The sequence below is a fragment of the Camelus ferus genome, chromosome 15 (assembly GCF_009834535.1).
Source record: "Camelus ferus isolate YT-003-E chromosome 15, BCGSAC_Cfer_1.0, whole genome shotgun sequence".
Taxonomy (NCBI): domain Eukaryota; kingdom Metazoa; phylum Chordata; class Mammalia; order Artiodactyla; family Camelidae; genus Camelus; species Camelus ferus.
In genome coordinates, this window is record NC_045710.1 from 51,563,311 (window position 1) to 51,590,455 (window position 27,145).

At 51.2% G+C, this 27,145-nt stretch overlaps 1 protein-coding gene across 5 annotated transcripts; it reads left to right on the forward strand.

The window, feature by feature from the left end:
• The first annotated feature begins 827 nt into the window (after positions 1-827).
• Positions 828-26,718, forward strand: ATP6V1B1 (ATPase H+ transporting V1 subunit B1). Of its 5 annotated transcripts, XM_032497772.1 has the most exons (15): positions 828-1,017; positions 7,323-7,378; positions 18,049-18,135; positions 18,237-18,335; positions 18,554-18,647; positions 19,235-19,312; positions 19,874-20,013; positions 20,988-21,089; positions 21,654-21,751; positions 22,735-22,858; positions 23,040-23,190; positions 23,432-23,514; positions 24,344-24,448; positions 24,644-24,773; positions 24,866-26,718. In XM_032497772.1, the coding sequence occupies exons 1-15, from the start codon at positions 900-902 to the stop codon at positions 25,027-25,029; spliced, it is 1,629 nt and encodes a 542-aa protein (XP_032353663.1). In that variant the 5' UTR covers positions 828-899; the 3' UTR covers positions 25,030-26,718. The 5 variants fall into 5 exon arrangements, with proteins under 5 accessions (XP_032353663.1, XP_032353665.1, XP_032353666.1 ...); XM_032497774.1 differs by lacking the exon at positions 18,049-18,135 and having other exon boundaries at positions 829-1,017; XM_032497775.1 differs by lacking the exon at positions 18,049-18,135 and having other exon boundaries at positions 879-1,017; positions 18,554-18,660.
• The last annotated feature ends 427 nt before the right edge of the window (positions 26,719-27,145 follow it).

Sequence of the window (27,145 nt, forward strand, 5' to 3'; positions counted from 1 at the left end):
TCACACTCTGCCTCCCAGGAGACAACTTCTTTAGCCACCAGGCATGGAGAGGGATCCTTTACTTTCTGCCTTGGGCTGAAAATGTCAGGGCATAACTGCTGCCTGGGACCCTGGAGGTGAAACCTAAGGTCTTACGATCAAATGGAGAGAGACCTGCTGTGGTCCTCAGGGGGCCCTCAAAATTACGAGACATAAATGCTTAAGGAGACTCAAGTCTGATGGACCTAAGTCTCATGGGGGCTCACAGCCAAGTGGTGGCAGTGAGAGAACTCTCCAAAAGGGCATGACGGAGGAAAGAGTTCAGGGCCCCGGAGGAGCCCGGGAAGGCTTCCTGTAGGAGGCATTGAAGCAAGTCCAAGGATGATACTCTGTAGGTATTCAAACAAAAGCTGATGATGGAACTGTGCAGGGCAAGCAGTACCCAGGTATGGTCAGAGCACAGCGTGCAGGTTGGGAGGACAGTGAGGAGAAGACCTGAGGAGATGGCATCCTGCCAGAAACGAGGCATAGGAGGGAGCCCAGGAGGAGGTGTGAGGGGCGGGGGCCATGCAAGCACCTGAGCTTCCAGGGGAGAAACAGTTCTCCCTGGCTGCAGGGGGAGAGGGGAGGGGGCAGGGACAGAGGAACAGTCAAGGACAGAGGGCAGAGAGTCCTGTCTTACCCCTCTGCCCCTCTCCCAGCCTCCCACTCCCAGGTGGTCAAGGGCACCTCCCAGATCTGGAAGAGCTCCAAGCCAAAGCAGCAGGTTTCCCTGTTTACAGTCAACCCCGGGGGGAGGAGAGGAGGATGGAAGGGAGGGGTGGCCGCGGGGCGTGGGAGGCTGGCCAGCTCTCTCCAGCTCTAGCTGGGCCTGAAGTGTTGGAGGCTCAGGCACTCGGCTCCCAGCCTGGCACCTCACCATGGCCGCGAAGGTAGACAGTAGGCCCGGAGCGCTCCCCAGCAGTGGCTCCAACCTGGGCGCCGCTCGAGAGCACGTGCAGGCAGCCACCCGAAACTACATCACCCACCCCCGTGTCAGTGAGTATGAGCCCCCAGCAGGTGAGGTCGGGTGGGCTGCCGGTCCCCGGACCTGCTTCTCAGCCTCAGGGAAAGAGGAGGACCCAAGATTTGGGGAGACCTAGGGGCCGTCTGGTCCTTCGGAGTGATGCAGGTGGAGGGATGGGGTCCCCAGGCCTGGGGACCCCAGAGGAAAGGGCAGAGGAGTAGCTGTAGGAACCTTCCTGTCATCAGTGATCCTGCACTGAGACCCTCAGTCCACAGAGAGCTCCCAACTGCCCCAGAGAGTGTATGTGTGCGTGTGTGCGCGAGAGTATGTGTTTGAGGTGTGTGTGTGCATCCACCAGAACACTCAGCATGAACTGTATAGTCACACGTTTCTGAGGGGTGGTGTGGCAATGCAGAGTGCGTGTTTCTTCTCGTGCAGAATGTGCCTGGGTGGGCCTGTGCTCCCACCTTCAGCTGGGTGAGGATATGTGTGAGGGTGTGTGTGATCAGAGAGCTGTGTGCCAGTGTGTGCGCATGCTTGAACACTCAGGGTGCGTGTGTACAAGCCTACATGCTCAAGGGGAGAACACAGCTGAGCGCATGGTCAGGTGACATCACATATCTGTGTATGAGCAGTTAGGAGCAGGGCACATGCCTGGCATCCAGGTGTAGGGGTATGAGGGCCATGAGTACTGGAATCTGGAATGTTCCTTTGTGGACTTCGGGGGGGGGCATTGGGGGCATCTATGGGTGCAGCTAGAGTGCCTGTCCTGCTGGGGTGGGCCAAGTCCAGAGGTTTGGGGCTCAGTAAGGCCCCAGGACCAAAGGGAGCACCCCGCCCCTCACCCTCCTCCACTCCCACCATCTTTCCTTGTCCAAGGTCACATTCTCTGGTGTGGCAAATTCTCAAATTCTCAGACCGCCCAGCTCACTGGAGTAAACCGGCCTGGCCAGTACCAGCTAAGCAGAGCCAGAGGCTCCTAACAGGGTGTGGATGGGGAGAAGCTGGCCTAGTACAGCCAGCCCTCCCATCTGGGCAGGGGGAGTGCCCGGAGAGGCAGCTGGGGCCGACATTGCCGGGAGCAGAGCCCGAGCAGAGTGGGCAGGCCCAGGGCGCGTGGGAGCAGTGCCGGGGGTGTGGACAGGCACCGAGGCGTGTAGGACACGCCAGCCAAGGAGAAACTGAGAGCCAGTGGGGTCTGACTTATCCACGAGGCCCCACAGGCCCTGCCCTGTGGAGGCGTAGGGAGGACGAAGTAAGTTCCAGACTCTCCGCTAAGGCAAAGGTGGCGTCACCAAGGCCCAGAAATCTGCAGTGTCTGGGCCTCCCGTGGGTCCAGAGCCCAGCCTTGGAGACCCAAGCGGAGTTGACTGACCTTTGTTCAGGCCCCTGGACGTCCCACCCCTGGGGGCTCTTCTCCGGCTCCCCTCCCCTCTGTGAGAACCCAAGAGCCACCTGGGTGCTGAGTAGGGGGTGCGGTCTGAGGTCTGGACCTCCTTGCTCCGCCTTCCTTCTCCCTGGAATGTGCCCTCCCAGGGTGCAGTCTTACCCTAGGGTCCCCTCCCAGCCAGCCTCTTATTTATACTCAACAGAACCTGGCACAAGGGGAAACACCCAGGAGGTCTGACCCGGCTGGAGCCAGGAACAGCAGTGCCCCCCAGTTCGCACCACGCAGCCCCCACCCAGGAGGCCGTATTCACACCCAACAATCGGCCCAGAGACACGGGTCAGCGCAGGGCGAGCCCCTTGCTCAGTGCCTGCGTTAAAGATGTTATTGCGATGACAGAGGCCGCTGCCTGTGCTTCTGCTGCAGGCCAGTGTCCTCACAGGGTCCCCCCAGAGGCCAGCCCCAGCCTGCTACTGGCCACCCGAGGGAGGCTGGACTCCTCGGTGTGCTTCTGCACCTGTGACTTTCAACAATCCCCTCCTTCCTCCTCAGGGGCCTCAGGGGTTTTCTGCCCAGACCTGTGTCCCTCTCTGCCCTCCTCCTGAGCCCTGGCCTCCTACCCGGGGCCTCTGAGCACTTCCAGGCAGGAGGACTTTGTGCAGAGGCAGAAAGAGCCTAGAAGGAGAGCTGGGGGAGCAGAGGGCCAGAGGACGGGGCAGCTAGCTCCCAACCCCAGAGCTCGCTTGGCCATGGGTGGGCATGAGTCCAGGAGAAGACTTCCTGGAGGAGGTGGACTAAGCAGGCCTGAAGCATTAAAGGTGATTTCTCTGTAGTGGCTGAGGGAGGGAATGGGCGTGGAATCAGGACGGGGGGCCACCCCAGCAGTAGCCGCCGCCCTGGGGAAGAAGGGACCCCTTTGCCTTCCTCGGAGCTGGAATGGCCCTCCAAGGAGGGGAGGTGGCATGGAGCTTTCTCTGGTTGTGTGGGGCAGAAGACGGTAGAGTGAGGGATGGGGGCGCACGGCATGAGTCCAGGTTGGAACAGACAGGCTGGCAGCCTGGCTGGTGGGCTGGAGCCAGGTCAGATCGCCCCGGGGCTTGAATGCCGAACCACAGGCCTCCTCGTTTTCCTTAACTGCAAGGCAAGGGAGGTCACACGGAGCGTGTTCCACCCACCGGTCAGGGTCTTGGGCTGATTCTAAGAGCCCTCCAGCCCGTGCCCTCCCCCCCTAATCCCTCCAGCGGGGATCAGGGAGGAGGTGCGGGACCTGCTGCCCCGGGCTTGCCCCCACCCTGGCCTCACGCATGGGCGCCCGCCTGAGCCCTCTCCCAGGACGCTGCAGGTGTGGCTGGGCCGGCCCTAATTAGCGGAGCCCCGCTGAGCCTTTGACAGGGAAGGCGGTGGGGAGGTGGGGGCAGGGAGGGGCTTCGTGGCCCACAGCCCTAGGAGCAACCCCAAGTGTCAGCTAGGACAATGGAGAGGGGGTGGGCAGAGCAGCTGGAGGGAGTGTCTGCAAAATCTCTGGAGGCCCGTGCCCCTCAGGGGTCTTCTGGTTCAGCCCCTGCTTCCAGCACTACCTCCAGGGTCAGGGGCGTGTCCCAGGGCTGGGGTGGTGGCCGTAAGCCTTGAGCGCCTCAGGATATTGTCCTGATCTGTGACTGGCCCTAGGAGAAATCAGCTGGCCTCCTGGGCCTTAGTTTGCCACTCTGTGCAATGGACACAGGCAGAGTCAGGGGATGGGTACAAACAGAAGGCCTGGCTTCCAGTCAAGGACACCTTTGTTGCTCAGCCACCACCTTAGCTATGTCCAAACCAGACAGCCTCTAAGAAAAGATACTGTCTAGTCTGACAGAGGAGACACCTCAGTCTGAGGGGAGAGACACAATCCATCTCATTAAGTCACAGACAAGCTGGAGAACGGACATCCTGTAGGGTACCAGCTGTGGGACTTAAGAGGGGAAAGGACCCAGTGAGCTGCAATAGTCAGTCAAGCGCAAGGCCTTGAAGGACGCTAAGAGCCAGACGCTGAACCACGTGAGTGGAGTAACTGCAATGAAAGGCCCAGGCTCTGGAGCGATGCATGTGTCCGGCACCTCGAGCCAAGCACTGCGTCTGGCTTAGGGATGAGCCTGGTGTGATGAGATGGGGACTTAGGGACCTCATGCTGCCTGGAACTGAGAAGCTGGCCACGCAGAGGACCCGGCTTTGCTGCAGGCAAGCACTTTGCCCTGGCCCCTAGGCTCCCCCCAGACCAACCCCTCCTCCCAGGGAGCTAGAGGGGCACCCATCACTCCTCTTCTCCTGGCAGGCACCCCCCTCCAAGGTAGAGTTGTTGGATGTCAGAGTTAACGGATTTCACGTGGCAGAAGCTGTGAAATGGGCCGGGGAGGGGAGCAGGGCCAGCTGCGGACGAAGGGAGGAAACTGAAAGATTTGTCTCCCCAGGTGGACTTTGAAATGATTCCCCGGGGCTTTCTGCACCTCAGGACTCCTTCTCCTCCCACACCCCCACCTCCCTACACAGCCCAACTTGCATCTTTCTTCAACTGTTTTGGCTGATCTGGTATTTTCTCTACAGGGCCAGTAAGATGCCAGCTCTTCCCTCGGGCTTTTTAAAATTCCGGCTCTCGCTGCCCCACGCTCCTTCCCCTGTTCTCACAGTTCTTCTCCATCCTCCCTCTGCTGGGCTCACCTGCCCCACTCCACTCCACACAGTCCTACTAATCCAGAGGCGCTGATCAAAATGCCACATGGGCAGGAAGGGCATGTGTAGCTGCTTGATGATCGTTCTTCTCGGTGGGGAGGTGAGGCCCCAGCCTCTGCCCTAGCCCTCCGAGGCTGGGGTCTTCCTATGCCGACTACCCTCTCAGCCCTGTGCATCCTCTTTCTCAGCCCTTCCATTCTGTCTTCACGGGGGTGGCAGGAGCCAGGGGAGCCAGCCCTGAGGCTGCTGACAGGACCCTCATTTGGTTTGGGGCTGAGAAGGTGTGTGTGTAGGGGGACACATCGGTCCTGATCTGGGAAAGATGGGCGTGAGCTGGTGGGACCAGGTGACACCTTCCATGCCTTCTGTGATTCATCCAACAAATATTTACTGAGTGTCTATCATCAGCAGCCCACACTGCAGACGCCCCTGGCCTCGTGGGGCACAGGGCTGAGTGTCCTTTCACACCCAGAAGGGAGCCTGTGCGCACCAGCCGAGCCGCCCATCTCTCCATTCCCAAGAAGCCCCGAGTTCTCTCCGGCCTCTGAGCCTCCTCACCTTTGCCAGTGATGCCCTTTGTCCAGATCTCTGGGGGCTGGCTGCATGACTCCACCTGACCTTGGAGCTGCAGCTCAAATGGCCCTTCCTGCCAGGTGCCTCCTTCGCGAGCTCCCAGCCTGGTGCTCCAGCCCAGTCCCACCCGCCCGACTTTCTCCCTTCACAGCAGTTGGCAATTATTTCATCTTTAGCCCCTTTTAAATTGGAGGCATCTGACAGATGGGCTCAAAGATAAGATGGGAGGAGGGGGAAGGGCAGCAGAGCTTGGAGGGTGAACATCCCCTCCGTGGGAAAGGAGACGAGGGCAGCTCAGGTGGGGGCTGGTAGTTTGAGGGCAGGAAGGTGAGGTCGTTCCCCAGCTCTGGGCCCAAGTCCAAGAACTTGTCAGCCTTCTTGAGTTTTCCTAACAGCCCTTTAGCCCAGAAGAACCGGGCAAACATCCGTGCGAGGATCACCTGGCCCAGCTCGTCTTCCTAGCCCAGTTCCCTGGGAAAGGAGCTTACGGCTGACACAAATAAGGGGTTGACCACTAAGCCCTCAACCAAGGAGGGTGTGGGCCTGTGCGTGGCTTCCCTGGGGAAGCGGGGGACTCAAGCCAAACTTGCCAGAAGCACAAGGGTGGTTGGCCGGGAGCCCACGTGGTCTGTGACCCTGCGTGGGCTCTCCACCTGTCTGGGCCCCACTGTCCTGGCCTGTTGAGTGGGGGACTTGGACCACTCTCCCATCAGAGGCCCTTCCAGCCTGGCAGTGACCCAGCCACCTCGCCGACACCCCTGACCATCTTGCCCTGCCGAGTTCCTTCATCCCAGTTGGCTCAAGGGTGCTTCGCAAGGACCCAGGGGGAAGGGCTTCCATGTCCTGGGGTTATGGGTGAGAGAGGGACCCAGGGGCACTCAGCTGGCCCCTCTCAGAACCAAAGTAAGCTTCCTGTCTGCCAGTCTGTGCTTCTCCTCCTGGGGTCCCCGGCACTGGAGTTAGGAAGTATTCCCTGTTGTCTCACCCCATCCCTCCCTAGAAGCTGAGCTCACGTCCCCATCTGCAGGCCTCCGGTCACTAGGATGGGGACAATCTGCTGCTTCCTCCTTCTTTGTGGCTCTGCTCTTTCCCCTCCCCCACAGGCACCCAGTGAGCTCAGCCTTGTGGCAGAGCAGGGTTCTGGCTGGTTTTTCTCACTGATGCCTGCACCCCCACCACACACACACATACAGAGCTCAGCCAGCATCCAGTGATGGAGAGAAGTGTGGTCTTGGTGAAGGGCAGAGGGCAGTTCTCATTACATCTCTAGCTTTTGGAAAATGTTGTGGGTCAGAGAGGAGGGAGCCAGTTAGGTGGGGGCTGAGGCCAGAGGGGAGCTTCCTCAGGGATGAGAAAGGCCACTGCAGGGCTGGGGAGGGGAGGGGAGGACTCCAAGGGGCCTCTGCCCTTGCCCTGGCCCTCCCCCAGCCTCCTGCAGGTGTCCGAAGCAGCGGGGGACCTGCAGGCAGGGGCATGACCCTTACAGCAATGGTGGCTGGCCCTGTCACAGCTAATGACCCTGACGGCCCAGGCCCCGGACAGGAGTGGGGGTGGTGCTTAGAGGAAGGGAAGGCAGGGGATGCCTCTGTGTGTGTGTGTATGTGTGTGTGTATGTCTCTGTCTGTCTGTCTATTGGGGTGTCGGGGTGAGACCCTCACCCATTCCCCCCTCCAGCCTACAGGACCGTGTGCAGCGTCAATGGCCCCCTGGTGGTGCTGGACCAGGTCAAGGTAAGACTTCTGGCTCTTCCCAGGCACCACGGCCAAATCCCAGATTTCTTCTAAATTGCCCTGCCCCTAGGTGGCCCCCATGCACCCACCCCATTCTTTCCAACCCCCTGCCCCCCACCCCCAGCCACCTGAGGTTTCCCCTTCCTGCCTTATCAGGGGGCCCCACTCTGGGCCTTAAGAGACCTGCTGCTATGGGCAATGAACTGGGGGACCCCGGCTATCATGTCTCTTTCCTCATCAGTAGAACAGCTGTGTCCTGCATCAAACTTCCCTGTAAGGCAGGACACTCCCACCTGCCTCCCACGGGTCCTCTTTTAAAGGGAAGAGGTGGAGGCGGCAGATGGATGCCAGCTACCTTTTCTCCAGAGCTTGAGGTTTGCAGAGGCCTTTGGAATAGCTCAGCCTGGGAACCGGCAGCTTGAGTGGGAAGCGGCCTCACGGGGGAGGTGGGGTGTGGGCCACTCGGTGTCCCTGGGGAACCGTAGGACCATGGCAGACACTGGCAGTGTTTTGAATCCCAATGTTGGGGATTCTCGAGGCACGAAGAGCCCTGCAAAACCACCAGATCACTCTGCTTCCTGCACCCCCACCAACTAGGGCCACCCCCATCTCCCACACCACAGCACCCACCCCCGACCTGGAAATCAGGGTACCATCCTTGATTCCACCCTCCCCGGACCCCAGTCTGTCAGTGCTCATGTTGGGTCGGTGATCTCTCCCTACCAACTCCCTTATCTTGGCCGTGGCCTATGGGCGCCCAGTCTGGTGCCCTCCCATCCTCTCCCCTGCAGCCATGCAGCCCTGACCCCTTCTCTCCCCTGTTAAACTCACTAGGGCTCCCCAAACCTTCACCTTAGAGGTCCTCCATCCTCTAAGGGTCCTGCCTTCCTTTCCATGTCGCATCACTCTCCCTTCCCCACTTAGAAACCCACACTGTCTCCGTGTGGAGCTGCCATTCCATGTCTCTGGGCCTTTGCACATACTCTGCCTTCTTGACTACCTTTCCCCTCATCCCTTCTTCTGACTCATCTTCTCCTGGAAGCTTCGCCAAGCCTCCTGGGCAGTGACCCTGTCCTTGCTTTTGGCTTTGTGTACTGTCTTGCTGGCAGCATCCACTGAGGCATTTGTTCACCACCTGGCCACATGTCTTCTCCCGCCCCCCCCCATCCCCCCACACACTGTGCCCTCCTATGGGACATGATGGTGTTTATTAATCCTGGGCCCCACAGTGCACTTCTACTGAAAACCCAGCCCATCTTAGGTGCTCCGTTTGTCCAAAGGAAGGGCAAGTAAATGAATAAATGAGTAAGTGTTAGCATGACTAAATATAGACCTATCAAAAGCTGGGCCAACTGTGTTAAGGAAATCAGACCCACTGATTTGTGGAAAACAGATTCCAAGCTCATACGGACATCACACTTGGACCCATCAGTGTCAGGGATGCCCTGGATGGAAGTGCGATGGAGTCGTTCTGTGTGTGTGTGCACTGGGGTCAGACTGTCTGACTCAGACTTCTGCAGTTTTCGCCCCAGATCCGTCCCACCCTTTCTGCTAGCTACCTGTCGATTCTAGATCAGCAGCAGCAGCTCCCCATGGGAACTCGTTAGAAATACAGGTTCCTTTACCCAAGACTGACAGAATCAGAAACTCTGGGGATGGGGCCCAGAGGTCTGTTTTTACAATCTTCCAGGTGGTCTGATGCTCCTTGAAGTTTGAGAATCATCCATCTAGGATTGTAAACCCCAGTTTCTCCTCGATTAAATGGTAATAGAGTTGTGATGGGAATCAAATCAGATTAATGTACTATTATTATTATTATTATTATTATTCCTCCTTGAGAAGAGCTAACAATAACCCAGCCTGGAGTGCACGGTTGCTCATATGCCTGATTAAATACACAGTTGGTGAATCTCCTGCCCCCTTGCCCGCCTCCACTGCACTCCCTACCTGTCAGTCTCTAGGACCCCACGTGTATGGAGAGCCAGCACCTATGCAGACACCCATTTTTCAGCTGTAAAGTGGGGCTGGACTAAGAAACTGGAGGTAGATCCCCAGGCAGTGGTTCTGTGATTATCGGATGCATCTGTAACTCTTGCAGAGCAGAGTAACTGGGTGATGGAGACACTCAGAGAACCCTGGGTTTGCAGAGGGAAGGAAAGGAAGCGGCAGTCGACAGTCTCATAAGCGCTGACATGAAGAAGGCACCTTCATACCCTCTCCACTGTCCCACACCCCTTGTTCCAGAGTTGCTTGGGCACAAAGGCCACAATTCTGTCTCTATAGCGCCGCCTTCTGTCCGAATTGAATCACACATGCAATGACACTTCCTTCTCAAATGGAAAAATAATTTGGAGGAAGGATTTTGTGAAGATCAGAAATTCTTAACCAGGTAATCAGGGCCTTGAAATTGTCCGCATATCTTTTAAGGCAGTATTCATGTGACCATGCATTTTCCTGGGGGGTAATTTACACAATTTAATCTGATTTTCTAGGGTTTGTGACCCAGCAAAGGCTACACCCCTGATTTTTTTTTAGTGTAAAACTGACTCGTCTAGATCATTAAATATCCACAGACCTGATCCCACAAAAGCACACTTATAGACCCACACACTCACATACCCTCACACACGATCACACAGGTCGTGTATACATTCAAGAGGAGTCTGGCTAGCTGAACTCCACCTGCCTGGGATGGTCTAGAGAGATTTCACTAGAGCAGAGGTTGTCAAACTCGAGCATGCATCACAATCCCCTGGAGGGATCTTTGGGCCCCGATTGAAAGTTCTGAATCAGCGCCTGGGTTGAGGTCTGACGAGTTCCCGGTTGCTACTGCTGCTGGGCGGGGACCACACTTCCAACCACTGCTCTAGAGGAGCTCCCAACTCCTGTATTCTGTGACTCAAACCAGCCTTATTTGAGACTCAACTCATCCACCAGACTTGGGTCCAAATGTCTATGGCTGCTCCCATACTCTTCAAGGAGAGAGCTTTCAGGTGTGCATCTGATCGGAAAATAGTTTCCAAAGAGGCGTTCCCAAACTGCCCCGTGCATTGTCAGAGGGAGAGGCCTTGGAGGCAGCATGCCCTGTGCAGGTCCTGCCAGGCTTACTAAGAACTTCCCAGGCCCCTGAGTCTGTACGGCATCTCCCCTGTGTCTGACCCCTTGCCTGTTGAGAACTGGGTTGAATCCCCAGCAGAGGAGATGGGTTGTACTGAATCATCCACACTCCCTATAGTCTGGTAACCAACAGTGAGAGCTGAGAGAATCAGGTCTGTGCCTGAGAGACCGGGTGGACACATAAGCTGACTGTTGCACATTAGAAGTCTCCCCCTGCACGCACTGCTCTAAGTGGCTATGTCCACCCCTCCCTGCAAACAAATGACTAGCATTCTCTTCCTAAAAGATCCCAGACAACACCTTCCAGGCTCGGGCGCTGTGGTTCTGATGGTTCTTCCTCCTGTCTGATTGGTACCTCTCTGCTCTTTAAAGTTCATTTTCTCTGATTGCATCTTTCAGGGGCACACAGAGGGCCACCTCCTCTCCACTCTCCTTTCCTCCCACCCGCCCTCACCCACAGAAACTCACATAAAAACGATTGCTTTTTATCACCCCTGCTGCCTGGTTTTGATTGAGCCCACTGCCTGACTGCTGTGGGGCCAGCTTTGGCCTGTGTTCTGTCCAGAGGTTTGCCTCCTGAGGCCACCAGCCCACAGACAATGAAGCCAGGGGCCATTTCAAATAGAGAGACACAGACCCACCCGAAGCAGAAGGGAAAGATCCAGGGCTTAGTTAACTGTCCCGGGGCCTCGCAGTCCTTGCTCTCAGGCTCCCTCTTGTGGTTGGGAAGCCAAAGACAGTCAGGCATCAGCCCCTCCAAGGATATCTGAGCATTCCTGTTGGGGAGGGTCTCCTGCCCTCTGTCCCCATTTCATAGGGCCTGAGGGTGGTTTGGGGGAGAACAAGGTTGCTTCCCTGGCATCCTCTTCACAGGACAAGGAGGGACCAAGCCAGAGCTTCTCTCAGTGACTGGCAGGGCTGCAAATCCTCCTGCCCTGGGAGAGAGACCCCCCTACCCTGCACACATCCTTTTGGGGAACCGAGCCACGCACCCCGCTTCCCTGCTGTATTTGGGCAAAAATAAACACGTTAGATGTTTACGTTGCTGTTAGTCTCTTACAACAGCAAGGATTTCCTCCATGTCAGTAGACACACATTTTACTCTTTCATTTTGATAGTAGCACTGAAGGCTATGGTCTGGATGGACTGATTTATTCCATTATTGGGAGACATTCAGCATGTTTCCAGGTTTTGCTCTTACAAAGAGCAAGAGTATAGCAGTATTATATCCCTTTCACACTGGTGCCTCTATTGCTACAGGATGGATTCCCTCCAAATGGAATTGTTGATTCAAAGTGGATATTTATTTTTAAATAGATATTGACAATTGCAGGGCTGTGGTCATTCAAGGCTGTGGTAATTCACATTCCAACCAAGCATGCATGAGAGGACCCACTCCCAACATCCTTGCCAACCCTGAGTATGTGCCCTCCTGTAATTTTGCCTAATAGATGAGGCAAGACCTGTCTTGCTTTTATTTACATTTCCCTGATGACTAAGGGAGTTGAGCATCCATTTGTCTGTTTAGATCTCTTTTCCTTCTCTGCAAAATCTTCCTACACATTGACTTGTACATTGGGCATTGTGGGGATTCTTCATTTGATTGCTCTTCTTTGTCTATGGTATCTTTGCCATACGGAAATGTCAATATTCGTTTATATAATCAAATGTTTCTATTTTTTGTTGATGGCTTCTGGATTTCTTAAAGACACCTCTCTTAGCCAGCTTTTAACTGCATTATTCCATTAGGAAGGACAGAAGAAAAGCTCTTCAAGTATTTCATTTGTTCTAGTTTTATATTTAAAATTTTTATATGCCTGGAATGCATTTGTGCTTATAATAGGTGTGGATACCCAGTTATATTAGCACCATTTGTTCAATAAATTCTTATTCCTGTGAACTAACATACCACATCTGTGCTTTAACAGTCTCCTAAAACCTGGGGTCTGTTTCTCGACTCCAGCCTTCTCACTTCTCGGTTCATCTGTCCAACACCAACATTGACCATGTGACCCAGGAACCTTTAGAACACGTTTTAATATCTGACAAGTCCTCCACCCTGATCTTTTCCATAACCGCTTTTGGATGTTCTCAGACATTTATATGAACGTTAAGATCACTTTATTAAGTTCCAGAAGAAATACTCCATTGGGAATGCATTGAATTCACACACTTTTGAAAAGGAATTATATGTTTATGACAGTAAGTCATTCTGTCTTGGGAAACACTATTGTCCTCCATTTCTCCAAGGCTTGTTTTGTGCCCTTCAGTTAGATTTTATTATTTTCTTGTACCTCTCTTGTTAATTTATTTCCAGATATTTTATCCGTTTTGGCACTAGGGAAAAAAAAAAACAGAGACTGATTTTTTTCCATTTTTGCATAAATTTTTTTTGATGATCTTTTGTAACATTCTGTGATTCTTTTGGGAGGAAAACACTTTTTTAAATTGAAGTATAGTTGATTTATAATATTATGTTAGTTTCAGGTGTACAGCAAAGTGATTCAGTTATATATATGTGTATATATATATTTTTTTTCTTACTATGGGATAACTTAGGAGTATGTGATTGATCCAAGTTACTATACATAAAACAGATCAGCAACAAGGATTTACTGTATTACACAGGGAATTATATTCAATATCTTGTAATGACCTATTATCGAAAATAATGTGAGATTGATTTTTACATGTTTATCTTGTGGTCAGCCAAATTCTCTTATTAATCCTGGGTTTTTGTTGTTGTTGTTTCTTTTTGTTTTTGTTTTAAACCAGATCCATTTGGGGTTTTTTAGACACACAATATCACCTGCAAATAAAGGGAATTATGTCTCTTTTTCCATTGGCATACTTTAATTTTAAGCTTAACTTTGAAACAATTTCAAATTTATAAAAGGTTGCAAAAATAAAAATAGTGCGAGGGACATCCACAGACCCATTTGTTCAGTCACATGCTCTGCGTGTGCATGCATGTGTGTATGTGGGCATCATCTTTTTTTTAAGATCTTTTGAGGGTAAATTATGCCCCAAACTCCAGTATGTAATTCCCCCAAATAAGGATATTTCCTTGCACAACCCGGTAGAGTTACCAACTTGAGAAATTTACACTGATACTTTCATCTGATCTACAATCTATATTCCCATTTATCAGCTAACTTAGTGTAAGTCCTTTAGAGCATTTCCTCCCTCCCATGTAGGATCCAGCCTAGGGCCAGGAATCACAGTTAATCATCATGACTGTTCAGCTTCCTGTCATCTGGAATATTTCCACAGTCTTTCTTTCACATTTCTGAAAAATAGTCTCCTCTCACTACCTTTTTAAAAAATAGATCTTTCTCTATTTATGTTTATTGATATTATTTTCAATTTTTTTTTGTCTACTTGTATAAACTGAAATTACCGAAACAATGTTAAATAACATTGGTGATACAGGCTTTTCTCTCTCCGCGTTAGTGATTTTATTGGAAATGAAAATGGGTTTAGCATTTTACCATTGAGAAGGATGTTGATGCTCATTTTGGTAAATAGTCTGATATTTAAGGAGTTCTTTTCCGTTTCTGTTTTACATAGAATTGTATTAGAAACAGCTGTGGAATTTTGTCAAAAGCCTTTGGTTTCTGTTTACATAATCTTGTGGGGTTTTTCCTTTATGCTGACAAACTCTCTACTGTTATGAACTATACTGTCAAATGCTGACCAGTTCCTAAATGTTGATTGATCTATGCTTGCATTCTTGGAATAAACCCTGTGTGGTCACACTTATTTAATATACTGTTCAGTTTGGCTGGCGTGTACTTTATTTATAATGTCTGCATCTATCTTTATAAGAGAAACTGGTCTGTAGGCTTTTTGGGGTGCTATCTTTATTAGATTAGGGGTGTCAGAGTTTTCCTTTTTACACTTTTGTTTCCTTCTAATTTCTGTTTTCTGTTCATCTGATTACTTTGGTTATTTCCTCCAGTTCAGTGCTGACTGGAATGATGATAGCAGGCATGTGGTTTTGCTCTAAATTTTAAAGAGAATGTTTTATACATTATATCATTGAGTATGATATTCTCTGTAGGGTTTTTTGAGGCTACTTTGGAGTTAAGGAATTCCCCTTTTATTCTATTTTCAAAGAGTAGTTTTGTTCTTTGTTTTTTGTTTTCAATCATAGATAGGTTTTTTTACTTTTTCTAAAACTTCTTTTGAGATACCAGGTTTTTAAATACTTTAACCCATTAATAAGGTAAATTACATTAATAGATTTTCTTTTTTTATTTATTTTTATTTTTTATTTTTTCAACGGAGGTACTGGGGATTGAACCCAGGACCTTGTGCATGCTGAGCGTGCGCTCTACCGCTGAGCTATACCCTCCCTCCCATTGATACATTTTCTAATATTAGATGACCTTGAATTCCTGGACTAATCCCAGCTTGGTCTTCTTTTTTTTATTTGTGTGTGCATATGTGTTTATCTTCATTTTTTTGTTTAAAAAAAACTTTTTTTTGTTATTTGGTTTGTTTGTAACTTGGTCTTTTTCTGTACATTGCTGGATTTAGTTTGCTAATATTTGTTTAGTATTTTTGCATCTATGTTCATGATTAAGATTGACTATAATTTTTCCATTATTATCTCATTTGTATCAAGGTTATCCTTGCCTCATAAAATGAATTAAGACTGGAATTTTTCTTTCAGTCTTTTGAGAGCTTAAGTAAGTTTCAAATGATTTTTTCCCTAATTGTTAGAACTCACTGACTGTCTGGGACCGGTGTTTTCTTCATGGAAAGATTTTAAGTTATTCATCCAATATCTTGAAGATTCTGGGGCTATCCTGGCTCTCTATTTTATTTTTAATTGTTTTTGGTTTGAGTTGTATTCTGCTAGGACTTTATTCATTGCATCAAAATTCTGAAATAAATTGCAGAAAGTTATTTATAATTTTTATTATTTAAAAAATATTATTAGTGTTACTAGTTTTATTTTTTTTATTCCAATAATTATTCATGCCTTTTTTCTTAATCAGAGTTGCCAGAGGTTTGTCGACTTCATTAGGGCTTTTCAAAGAACCAGTCTGGCTCTGTTGACCTTCTGTGTTATGTATTTGTTTGTGTTTTAATGGTTTATGCCCTTTTATTGTTTCTTCTATTTTATTTGAAATGTTAACGCCTTTCTTTTTTTAGCTTTTCATGTTGCGTACTTTTAAACTACCTCTACTTTTTTTCTTCTCTAATATAAAGCATTTAAGTTTTCCGTGTATCACATACAATGTTGAGAAATAGTTTTTTATTATATGGTGCTAAATATTCTCTGATCTGATGATAAGTTCTTGTATATTTAGAATATTTCAAAATTTCCAAATATATGAAGCTTTTCTCACTCTCTTTTCATTACTGGTTTCTGACTTACTCTGACTCTGGTCAGAAAACATGGTACAGCTTGGTATGTCCTCTAAGTCCATGGCATGAAGTAAGATTTTTTTATTATTTTCTATTTCACCTGTCATTTCAGTTTTGCTTTCTTCTAATGTCCAAGGAGTGATTTAGAAAAGTACTCCTTTAATTTCCCAGAATATTAGGAGCAGTGCAAGGAGGGGTGCAGTCTCTTTACCATTTATTTTTACTGGATTGAGATTATGATTTATTCCCTGAAGTAAATCAAGGAAGTAGGATGGATGGGAGGCGAGGTGAGGGAGCCTGGGGAGATGCTATGCATTCTCTCCAGTACCTCCCCTGGGAAGAAGATGCAGGTACGGGACTGAGCCCTCCTGCTGTTGATCAGAGCACAGGACCAGTGTCAGTGGGGAGGATCTGCTTCTCCAGCGCAGCTTCTTCGGCTCAGCTCATAGCCTCCTCTGGATGTGGATGAAGACTGGGAACCTGGTTTCCCTTGGGGCAGACCTCTGCCTGCCCACCTGCTGCCTGTGGTCCTGGAGAGACAGCCTGATTGGTTTTTTAATTGAGTTATAATTTGTATACCACAAACTTGACCCTTTTAAGGTACATAGTTCAGTAGTTTTTAGTGTATACATAGAGTTGTGCAACCATCACCATTATTTGATTCCAGAACATTTTCTCTTTTTTTATTAAATTTTTCTTTGTTTTTTTTAGGGGGGGAGTAATTCAGTTTATATATATATATATATAAATATAAACATATATATATACATATGTATTCAGTTATTTATTTATTTGTTTGTTTATTTAATGGAGGTATCGGGGATTGAACCCAGGACCTCGTGCATGCTAAGCACACACTTACCACTGAATTATACCCTCCCCGCCGCAGAACATTTTCATCACCTCAAAACGAAACCCTGGACCTATTAGTTGTCACCCCCAATCGTCCCTCCTCCAGCCCCCAGCAACCACTAATCTTTTTGCTTTATGGATTTGATTCTTCTGGACACTTCACATCAAAAGAATCATATAATATATGGCCTGTTGCGTCTGGCTTCTTTCACTCAGCATAATGTTTTCAAGGTTCATCCGCGTTGCAGTGTGTAGCAGTACTTCGTTCCTCGTTAAGGCTGACTAATATTCCACTGGGTGTTCTATGCCACCTTTCGTTTATCCGTGCTTCAGTCTGTGGACATTTGGGTTGTTTCCACTTTTCGCCTGTGATGAATAATGCTGCTATGAACATTCATGTGCAAGTTTTTACATGGACAGGTGTTTCCATTTCTCTTGGGTATATACCTGGGAGGGGAAGTGTTGGGTCATATTGTAACTCGATGTCTAACCTTTTGAGAAACTCCCAGACTGTTTTCCAAAGTGGCCGCATAATTTGACACTCCCACCATCAGTGTCTGAGGGTTCCCATTTCTCCACACCCTTAACAACTGTTATGATCTGTCTTTTTTCTTCCAGCCGTATTAATGAGCGTGAAGGGCTATGTCACTGCGGCTTTGATTTGCTTTCTTTAATGACTAAAGAGTTGAGCTTATATGTGCTTATTAGGCACGTGTATATCCTCTTTGGAGAAGTGTCTATGTAGCTCCTTTGCCATTTTTTAATTAGGGTATTTCTCTTTTTATTGTTGACTTGTAAAATTTCTTTACGTATTCCAGATATTAGCCTGATGCTTTTTTACACTGATCAGAATGAAAACTACACTGGATCTTAGCCAAAAGAGAAGTGATTGACTTATTCTTTTTATTCCTGAAGACTGTGAAGACGACACGTGAATTGATCCCAGCCCCATGGCTAGGGAAAGATTGCCACTGGTAGATGGAGACACCTGGGAGCCGAGGAGAGGACCTTGCCAGTGTGTTTACCACAAGTCCACAGGGGCAGAAACAACTGTGCTGTCCAGGAGATCTAAACAGTCACAATATCTACTACATTTTATTAAACTGTGAAAAGGTCCAGGCACCAGCTAATGACGTTCATATATTTTCTCCCCACAGCAGCCCTATGAAGTAGGTGTTATTATTATCCTCAGATTAAAGATGAGGAAAGTAAGGCTCAGAGACAGTAAGTAACTTTCACAAGGTCACACAGCTTCTAAGCGTCAGAGCTTCAATTCTAACCCTGGTCTTCCAACCCTAAAGTCGGTGCTCCTACCCATGCAGGTATACTGCCTCCCAAACAGGATTCAAACTTCCCACTTACTAGTCTCTCAAGTTCATTTCCAAGAGAATCTGGGCACAAGAGGGAAGGTAGGAGCTTGAGACTGGGTCAAGGAGGGGTGGGGAGGAGATAGGAACTTCAGCTTTGGTTTGTCTCACTGTCACTCTGTGCTGCTCTCCCCCTCTCCCAGTTTGCCCAGTATGCTGAGATCGTCAACTTCACCCTCCCCAATGGGACTCAGAGGAGCGGGCAAGTGCTTGAGGTGGCTGGGACCAAGGCGATTGTTCAGGTAAGTGATGTCAGTACGATGTTGGCCAGCTGAATAAATAAATGAGCCCACAAACTTTCCACACTATTTTATAAGCTCCAAAGACAGAAAATGTCCTATTTCACCACCCCACCCGAGAGTGCCTTGCCCAGAGCTGGACGCACAGGGAGCCTAGAATGGGGGGCACTGCTCTCCCCAGCAAGCCTCTTTTCTAGAGAAACTAACCTCTTGCCCCATAGGTGTTTGAAGGGACCTCTGGGATTGATGCCCAGAAGACTACCTGCGAATTCACAGGGGACATCCTACGGACTCCAGTGTCGGAGGACATGCTGGGTGAGGGGTGGGGGTGAGTAGGGTGGGGGCGCCCCTCCGTCCTGCCAGCCCAGCTTCCCTGACCAGGTGCTTAGCAGACCCCACTGGCATTGCCTCCTTACATGTCTGCCTCCCCGGGGAGCCATTTGAGGTCAGAGGTTGTGTCATCTCTTTGACCGCCCACCCCAGCTCAGGGCCTGATATACAGCAGATGTTTAATACATGAGGAAGGCAGGTTCAATAAACCAGAGGCAGAGTACATAGCCATCTGTTTGGGGTCAGGCTGAAACGGGCTGCACGTCCCCTACTTTTCCCCCAAGATCTGCCATACCTGGCCCTCTCCACTTTCCAGCCCTAAGCCCCCCATTACAGTGATTGTCCTGGGCCAAGGCTGTGCCTGTAAAGGTTCCCAGGAGAAGAGGGAAGACCTCCAAGGAGACAGACACCATAGCCAGTTCCTTGGGGATAACTGAGGGCTGAAGGGAGGGGCCGTGGGGTAACTGGGGTGCGAGGGGCAGGTGAGAGCTGGTGGTGGTGTGGAAGGTGAGCAGCAGTGAGAGACCCAGGGCTGGTCCTGAGCAACCTGCAACCCCCATTGCCCACCCCAGGTCGAGTTTTCAATGGCTCTGGCAAACCTATTGACAATGGGCCAGTGGTCATGGCAGAGGACTTCTTGGATATCAATGGTGAGTGACCAGTGGCACGTGCGACAGCTCTCGGGACCCAGCTCCCAGCTACCTTCCCCACCCCAGTCATTGCTTCTGCCACCTCGCCCTTGGAAGTTCTGCCCTGATATGGGCCAGGGCCATCGCCCAGGGCTCACCCCCAGGGCTGGTGAGAGTGACAGGCAGATCAGGTGAGCTGTGGGAGTTGCAGAGGGGCCGGCATCACTTCACGACCTGTTCCTGTAAAGTGCCATCATCACTGTGCAAAGCTGCCCACACACTTGAGAACCGCACTCTAATGCCTTCCAGCCCCCACCTGCCTGCCGCTTCTAATGCACCAGGGCGGCATCCAAGGGAGCACTGGACTATGGCTATTTAAATAAGCTAATTCAAATGAAATTAACTTCATTTCAAAACCATAATTCACATGCTCAACAGCCATGTGTGACCAGGGCTGCTTTCTGGATTGCCATCATCACAGAAAATCCTGTTAAACAGAGTTCCTGAGTCTGCGGCAGGGTTGGGGGAGGGCAGGGAAAGACCTGAACCCTTGAGCAGGGGTCCATAATCGCCCCCTCCCAGGCCAGCCCATCAACCCCCACGACCGCATCTACCCTGAGGAGATGATTCAGACAGGCATCTCGCCCATCGACGTCATGAACAGCATCGCCCGTGGTCAGAAGATCCCCATCTTCTCAGCGGCTGGGCTCCCCCACAACGAGGTGAGGACTGTGGGGGGCCTGTGGGCACAAGCAAGGGGAAGGGACAGAGCAGAGGCCGGGGCTGGTGGGCCAGCGAGGAGGCCTCCTGTGCTGAGCAGGCAGCAGGTAGCCAAGCTGGGGTCACCGGCGTCCAGGCGGACAGCTGTCTTCCAGCAGCTCAGGGACTCAGGGCTGCACAAGGCCTCAGTGTCCCCAGGCGGATCTGCAAGACTCCATCCTGAGTGAGTGGGGCACACACTGGCTCACAGGAGAGCCCATGGGTAGCCCCAGCGTTGGAAGTCCTGCTCAGCTGAGTGGACAGCTCTGCTCACTGGTCCTGCTAATGGTCTGCACTCGCCTGCACTGAGTGAACCCACCTCGTACCAGCCCCACTGCTGTCTGAGGCCCCCTGTGCAGGTTTGCTACCCTGCCCCTGCCACCAAGAGTGAATAGCCCAGCTCTTCTCAAAGCAGCTGGTGCGACAAGGTTTCTAGATGCTCCCCCCTATCACCCCCACCCAACTACCTGATGTGCCCCCGGCTCACCCTCAAAATGGTCTGAGTGATAAGAGGGCATAAGTGTCCCCGCCTGCCTCTACAGACACACACATCCTGGATCAGGACGTGGTGACTGGTAACACCCTGCAGGCCTGGGGCAAACCCCAGATAAACCCCAGCGGGCTGGGGGGCACAGGGGGTCCTGAAGGGTTGAGTTGCCCCAAACCCATGGTAGGCAGCTGCTCCCTGGAACTGGTTTTCCATCCTGCTCCTCATGACAGGCGCCCCGGGCCCTCCGGTGCCACAGAGCAGGGCAGCCCCTCCCCTGAGAATGGCTGTAGGACCCAGGGCAGCCGTTCCACCTTTCTGGCCTTGGAATCCTCCCACCACAGGCCTCGGCAGGAGGGTGGGCTGGGAACTGCTCCGTCCATGCTCCTCAGTGGTGCTCAGGGCGGCGGGCTCCGGCTCTGGGTCTGACGGCCTTCCTCCCATCCCCAGATCGCCGCCCAGATCTGCCGCCAGGCTGGGCTGGTGAAGAAGTCCAAGGCCGTGCTGGACTATCACGACGACAACTTCGCCATCGTCTTTGCAGCCATGGGGGTGAGAGGGGCTGGGCCGATTGGCAAGCTCTGGGAGCTGTGGGTGGGCAGCCCTGGCCCCTCAGCCCCTGGCGGGCCTGGTCTGGTGAGGGCGGCGTTATCCTTCTCCTTGACAAGCCGGCAGAGTCCAGGCCTGTCTGGTGGAAGAGGCAAGGGCATTTCTGGAGGGACTGGCAGTGTGTCCCTCACAGCCTCCCAAAGGCCACCGCAGATACAAGATGAGCCCAGGGTAGCTGGGGGAGGAGAGAATCTGGGAAGACAAGGCAACTTCAGAGAGGGGATACTGGAGGCCATCAGGGGGCCCAAGGTGAGGACAGGGAGTTTAGCAGGGAAGCAGCTGGCCAGGTGAGGGGCAGGGGTGGCAGTGGGCAGAGCGCACCCTGAAGTCTGAACCTCACTCTGGGTAGGTTCAGACTTGGGTAGCAAACCCAGGCCCTGCCCTCTCAAGCCCCAAGGTCTCCCCAGTGACTGTTAGCCAGTCAGTGAACAGGCTTTACCAAGAAGAGATGGGAGGATCCCTCAGGCCGCAGGGCCCCGCCTCCAGCCCTCCCTGTTGTGTGTCCAGGTGAACATGGAGACAGCCAGGTTCTTCAAGTCCGACTTCGAGCAGAACGGTACCATGGGCAATGTCTGCCTCTTCCTGAACTTGGCCAACGACCCCACGTGAGCTGCCCCCGACACTCATGCTGCCCTCAGGCAGCAGCCCCTGTCCCCTCCCCAGACCCGGAGCACCAGGTCTCAGGCATCCCAGAACTACAGCCACCGGCCAGGGCTGGGAGAACAGCCCCTTGTTGTGCAGATGGGGAAACTGAGGCTGTGGAAGAGGTAGGGACAGACCCCGGAGAGACAGAAGGAGCTGGACCACAAGCCCGCCTGGCACCTGCCGCCCCTCCGCTCTTCCAACCTACGTCCGGCCACCGTCCCAAGTCAGGGCTCCTCATCCTTGACTCACTTCCACAAGGTCACCCCTAAAGAGAGATTTCCCTAAACCATTTTCTTAGAAAAACTGCTATTTTAAAAGTTGAGAAAATGGGAGTTTAAATTTGCAGGTCAGGTGATGAAAAAGAAAAACCCAATCAACTGTCCTGGGAACTGAAGTTTCCAGAGTTCCGCTAGCACAAGGCGCAGATGGAGAGTCACAGGCGCAGAGCCCAGGGACTGAGAGTGCCCGGACCCAGGAGCGCTCAAAGTGGAAGGGGCTGCTGGGGCAGGCGAGCGGGATGCCCATGTACAGCAAGCTGGTCAGGAATAGTGAGGGAAACCATAAGGAAAGAGTCCTGAGGACACAGAGTGCAAGCTCCAGCTAACCCAAGTGCAGGAGCCCTGAGGGGAGGAGGGGTGACAGCAGAGACCATGGGGACAGGGCCACTGTCATCCTCATCAGACACTCCTGGCCCTGCCTGTCTCTCTCCTACCAAGCTCCCTCCTGCCCCAGCCTCTGTCTCCTTTCCCACCTTGGACATGGCTGAGGGCCCACTCCCAGGACCTATCACAGCCTCGGGGCTCGGGGCTGGGGCTGACCTCACCCCCTCCTCTGCTACTGGTCCCTGTACCAGTTTCCCAGTTCACCTTCCACTCAGCACTGGGGCTAAATGAAGCACAGGCCTGGGGCCTCCAGGCTCTCTAAACACTGGCTGTACCCTCAGGATTGAGCGGATCATCACCCCGCGCCTGGCACTGACCACGGCTGAATTCCTCGCCTACCAGTGTGAGAAGCACGTGCTGGTCATACTGACCGACATGAGTTCCTACGCAGAGGCCTTGCGGGAGGTGAGGTGGCTGGTGGTGGGGGGGGGGGTCCGGTTCAGCCCTGCCTCCCTCAAGTCACTGCACCCAGAGCTGCCCCCCCAGGCCTGACCCCCATTACTCGTTGTCAGTGAATCTCCCCCTCCCCCTTCCTTGTTGCAGCCTCTTGCTTCCTTTCTTACCCCAATGACCTCGGATATCGCAGGTCTCAGCTGCCAGAGAGGAGGTGCCTGGGCGCCGAGGCTTCCCCGGGTACATGTACACAGACCTGGCCACCATCTATGAGCGAGCAGGCCGCGTGGAGGGCCGTGGCGGATCCATCACTCAGATCCCCATCCTCACCATGCCCAACGACGGTCAGCTGCCTCACTGCCCGCTGCGCTCCGCAGCCCCTGCCCTCCATCCCACCCAGACACTTAAAGGGCCAGGCTTCATTCCATAGATGTGCAGTAGCACATTTTCCTCCATCCAGATAGACACTGTTCTTTCCTTGCCTCCATCCATCACCCACTCCCATAAGGGAATGGAACCTACATGGCCCTGAGTGGGCCGAGACCTGGGCGCCATCTACACTGACACCACGGAATTTCCTTGCAGATATCACCCACCCAATCCCAGACCTGACAGGCTTCATCACAGAGGGACAGATCTATGTGGACAGACAGCTTCACAACAGACAGGTACTGTCCCCTCCCTAGCCACTTCCTGCTCTCTCCATCATCCCCATAGACACTGGCCCACAGATCTCCTGCCAACCCTTTGAGCTTCATCTCCCTGTGAATTCGGAGGGGCCAGGCAAGGCTAACCCCAAAATAGGACACAACCCCCCAGGAAGACTGTGGTTCACAGAAGAAGACAGGTCTGGGTGGAATCCAGCCTATCTGGCTGTGGGACCTTGAGAAAATATTCATCTCTCTGATCCTAGGTTTCCTCTTCTATAAAATGAGAATAATAATACTTAGCATGCAGTTACATTGTGGAGAATAAAATAAGTTGGCATTAGGGAAAGCATTAGCAGATAGTAGGTACTAAATAAATACCATTTTTCTTTCCTTTCTAGTAATGTGCTTTGGTGACAAAAGTAGATAGTGTATAATGTGCCAAAGGGTTAGAAGATGGGTCAGTCCCATCTGAGGTTGAAGGCAACCCCTATGACTTTTTCCTCTTTGCTTGGCAGCTTCTTTCTTTGGAGCTATAACTATTCAGCTTCAAGCAAAAACAAGCTTTTGGTTCCTGTCCAAATAATCAAAAGTTTTGAAATTGCGAGATTTTCATTAACTAATGTCATGCCATCTCCCCCCTCCACTCTCCTGTCTAGAAGCACACGTGTAGACAAGCCCTAGAATTTGTGGGAGATAAAGGAGGGCAGGTGTGACCAGTGGACCTTACGGTTGGATAAATAAGGACCAGTTTCCTGAAATCCAGGGTCGGGGGGGCATACAAGTAGAGGTGGGGAAGAAGGGAAAGTTTGGACCCCGCCTCTACCACTCCCTTCTTCTGCTCCCCCAGATCTACCCTCCCATCAACGTGCTCCCTTCCCTGTCGCGGCTGATGAAGTCCGCCATTGGGGAAGGGATGACGAGAAAGGACCATGGAGATGTCTCCAACCAGCTGGTAAGAAGGAGAGAATCCAAGGGCTGGTGGGTTACCCAGTTCCAGAAACTGGAGGTTGGAGCCTTAAAAGACCACGAGCTTTTCTCCTGGCAAAAATCCCTCCCCTTTTGGGGGTCCCTGCACAGTCAGACAGGGGAACTTACTACTCCTATGACAAACCTGCCATGACCTCAGACGGCCTCACCCTTCACCCAGTACGCTTGCTACGCCATCGGGAAGGATGTGCAGGCCATGAAGGCAGTGGTGGGGGAGGAGGCGCTCACTTCAGAGGACCTGCTCTACCTAGAATTCCTGCAGAAGTTTGAGAAGAATTTCATCAATCAAGGTGAGGCACACGGGGGGCGGTTAGGCAGTAACCCCCATACTCCGGCACACACACCCCCACACACACCCTTAACACTTCTGCTCCATCCCTAGGCCCCTATGAGAAACGCTCCGTGTTCGAGTCTTTGGACCTGGGCTGGAAGCTGTTGCGCATCTTCCCCAAGGAGATGCTGAAGCGCATCCCGCAGAGCATGATCGATGAATTCTACTCCCGCGAGGGGGCGCCGCAGAACCCCGAGCCCGACACTGCGCTTTAGCCCCGCCCACAGCGAGGCCCCGGAGCGAGGCCCCAGAGCGAGGTCCCGGACAGCCCTCAGTGGGCGCCGGCGTCCACACACCCCACGCCGTCTGCTTGGTCCACACACCTGAGCCAGCCGCTCCGTGCCCACCCCTCAGCACCCCGCAGCACCCCCCACGCTCCAGTCCTCTCCCTGGATTCCCCGAATTGGGGAAGAACGGAAGGCTGTCAAGCCTATATTCTGTCTTGTTCTGATGGGAGCATCTGTATTTTAAAAGCCCTCTCCCTGTGTCCCTCCCCCCATGTAAGAATTAATCTTATGTGAAAACAAGATTGGGAAAACATTGATAATTGTTGGAGCTGAAGGTGGTGGATACAAGAGGTTCATTAAACTGTTCTCTCTGCCTTAAAACAACAAGCACATTAGTGTCAACAGCTGACAACAGAATTCTTCTTAGGGAGACGCTTATCTGTTTAACAAAAAAAAACCGAGAAATTTCTTGGGTGGAACGTGAGCTCAGGGGCCATTAAAAGGACAATCTCAAGGCCACAAAAGATGTGTCTGGTTTTGAACAGCTGTGCCTAAGAGATGCTAGGGAGGAATTTGGTTTGCTTCAGGCAGGGAGGGGCGTTGCTGGAGAGATAGCCTGAGGAACGGTGGGGACCGTGAGCGCAAGGCTGAGGATGGCCCGTCAGTTAACAAATGGGTGTGGAGTGTCCTAAAAACCAGGATGCCTGAAGTTTCTTTGAAAGCTGCCTGCTCTTCTGTAATGTCACCCCTTCCTGTCTCCTCTGCCCCAACTGCAGTGACGTCATGGATGCTTCCTAAGAGGCAGGGCAGATTGGGAGGACAGAACCCAGAAGGCTGGGTTCCATTTCTGGGTCAGGGTGTTGTGGAACCAAGCCAGAATTCTGGGGTCAAGAGCTGGCAACAAAGGAGGCCCTGAGAAGAAAATCCCCATCCCCAAGACAATTTACAGCCAGTTTAGGGAAAGCTTTTGGGTGTCCACACGGCATTGGGTTGTTCTTAGTTAATAACAGAGTTATTGAGATGCAAGTTACATACCATACAATTTACCTATTTGTAATCGTATAATTCAACAATTAACAACTTGTAGGATATTCGCAGAGTTATGCAATCATCACTACAATCAACTGTAGAACATTTTCATTACCTCAAAAAGAAACCCTGCACCCCTAGCCTTCCCCCCTCAAGCCCCTCCCCTGCCCCTTCCCTAGCCTGTGACAGCCATTAATCTTTATCTCTGTAGCTCATAACATCTCATACAAATGGAGTCATGCACTGTGTGCTCTTCTGTGGCTGGCTTCTTTCACTTAGCATAATATTTTCAAGGTTCATCCATGTGGTCACGTATGTGAAATCATTTAGGGGAAGGGTGTAACTCAGTGGTACGGTGTGTGCTTAGCGTGCACGAGGTCTTGGGTTCAATCCCCAGTACCTCCATTAAAATAAATAAGTAAACAAACAAACAAACAAACAAAACCTAATTACCTCCCCCACAAAAAAAATTTTTTAAAGGGAAATCATTTAATCTTTTACCATTAAGTATGATATCAGCTGTGGATTTTACATAAAGACTCGATCAAGTTGAAGAATTTCCTTCCATTCCAGGTTTACTGAGTGCTTTATTTAGAAGCGGTGCAGAATTTTAATAAATGCCCTTTCTGTGCCTGTTGAGATGATAATGAGTTTGTGTCCTTTATCAATATGGTGCTTTACATTCCTTGATTTTCAGATGTTAGACCAATGTTGCATTCCTGGGATTAAATTCCATTTTGTCATGGTGTACAATCTTTTTTATAGGTTACTAGATTCTGTTTGGTAGTGTTTTGTTGAGAATTTTTGCATTTTTATTTGCAAGATATATTGGCCTGTAGGAATTTTTTTTTCTTGTTATGTTTTGTCTGATTTTGATATCAGGGTGATCCTAGACTCATAGAATGAGTTGGAATTGTTTGCTGTTTTATTTTTCACTTTTGGAAGAGATTGTGAGTAATTGGTAATAGTTCTTTAAATGTTTGGCAGATTCAGCAGATGTCTAAGCCTGGGATTTTCTTTGTGGGTAGGTTTTTTTTAAAGATTATTATTACTAATTGAATCTCTTTACTTGCTA

What these genes read in the sequence shown, in the direction of transcription:
- ATP6V1B1 (XM_032497772.1), top strand. Translation starts at nt 900, where the DNA reads ATGGCCGCGAAGGTAGACAGTAGGCCCGGAGCGCTCCCCAGCAGTGGC. An exon ending in CATCACCCACCCCCGTGTCA is followed by an intron (nt 1,018 to 7,322) that starts GTGAGTATGAGC and finishes TCCCCCCTCCAG; the next exon opens with CCTACAGGACCGTGTGCAGC. An exon ending in GAAGAATTTCATCAATCAAG is followed by an intron (nt 24,774 to 24,865) that starts GTGAGGCACACG and finishes CTCCATCCCTAG; the next exon opens with GCCCCTATGAGAAACGCTCC.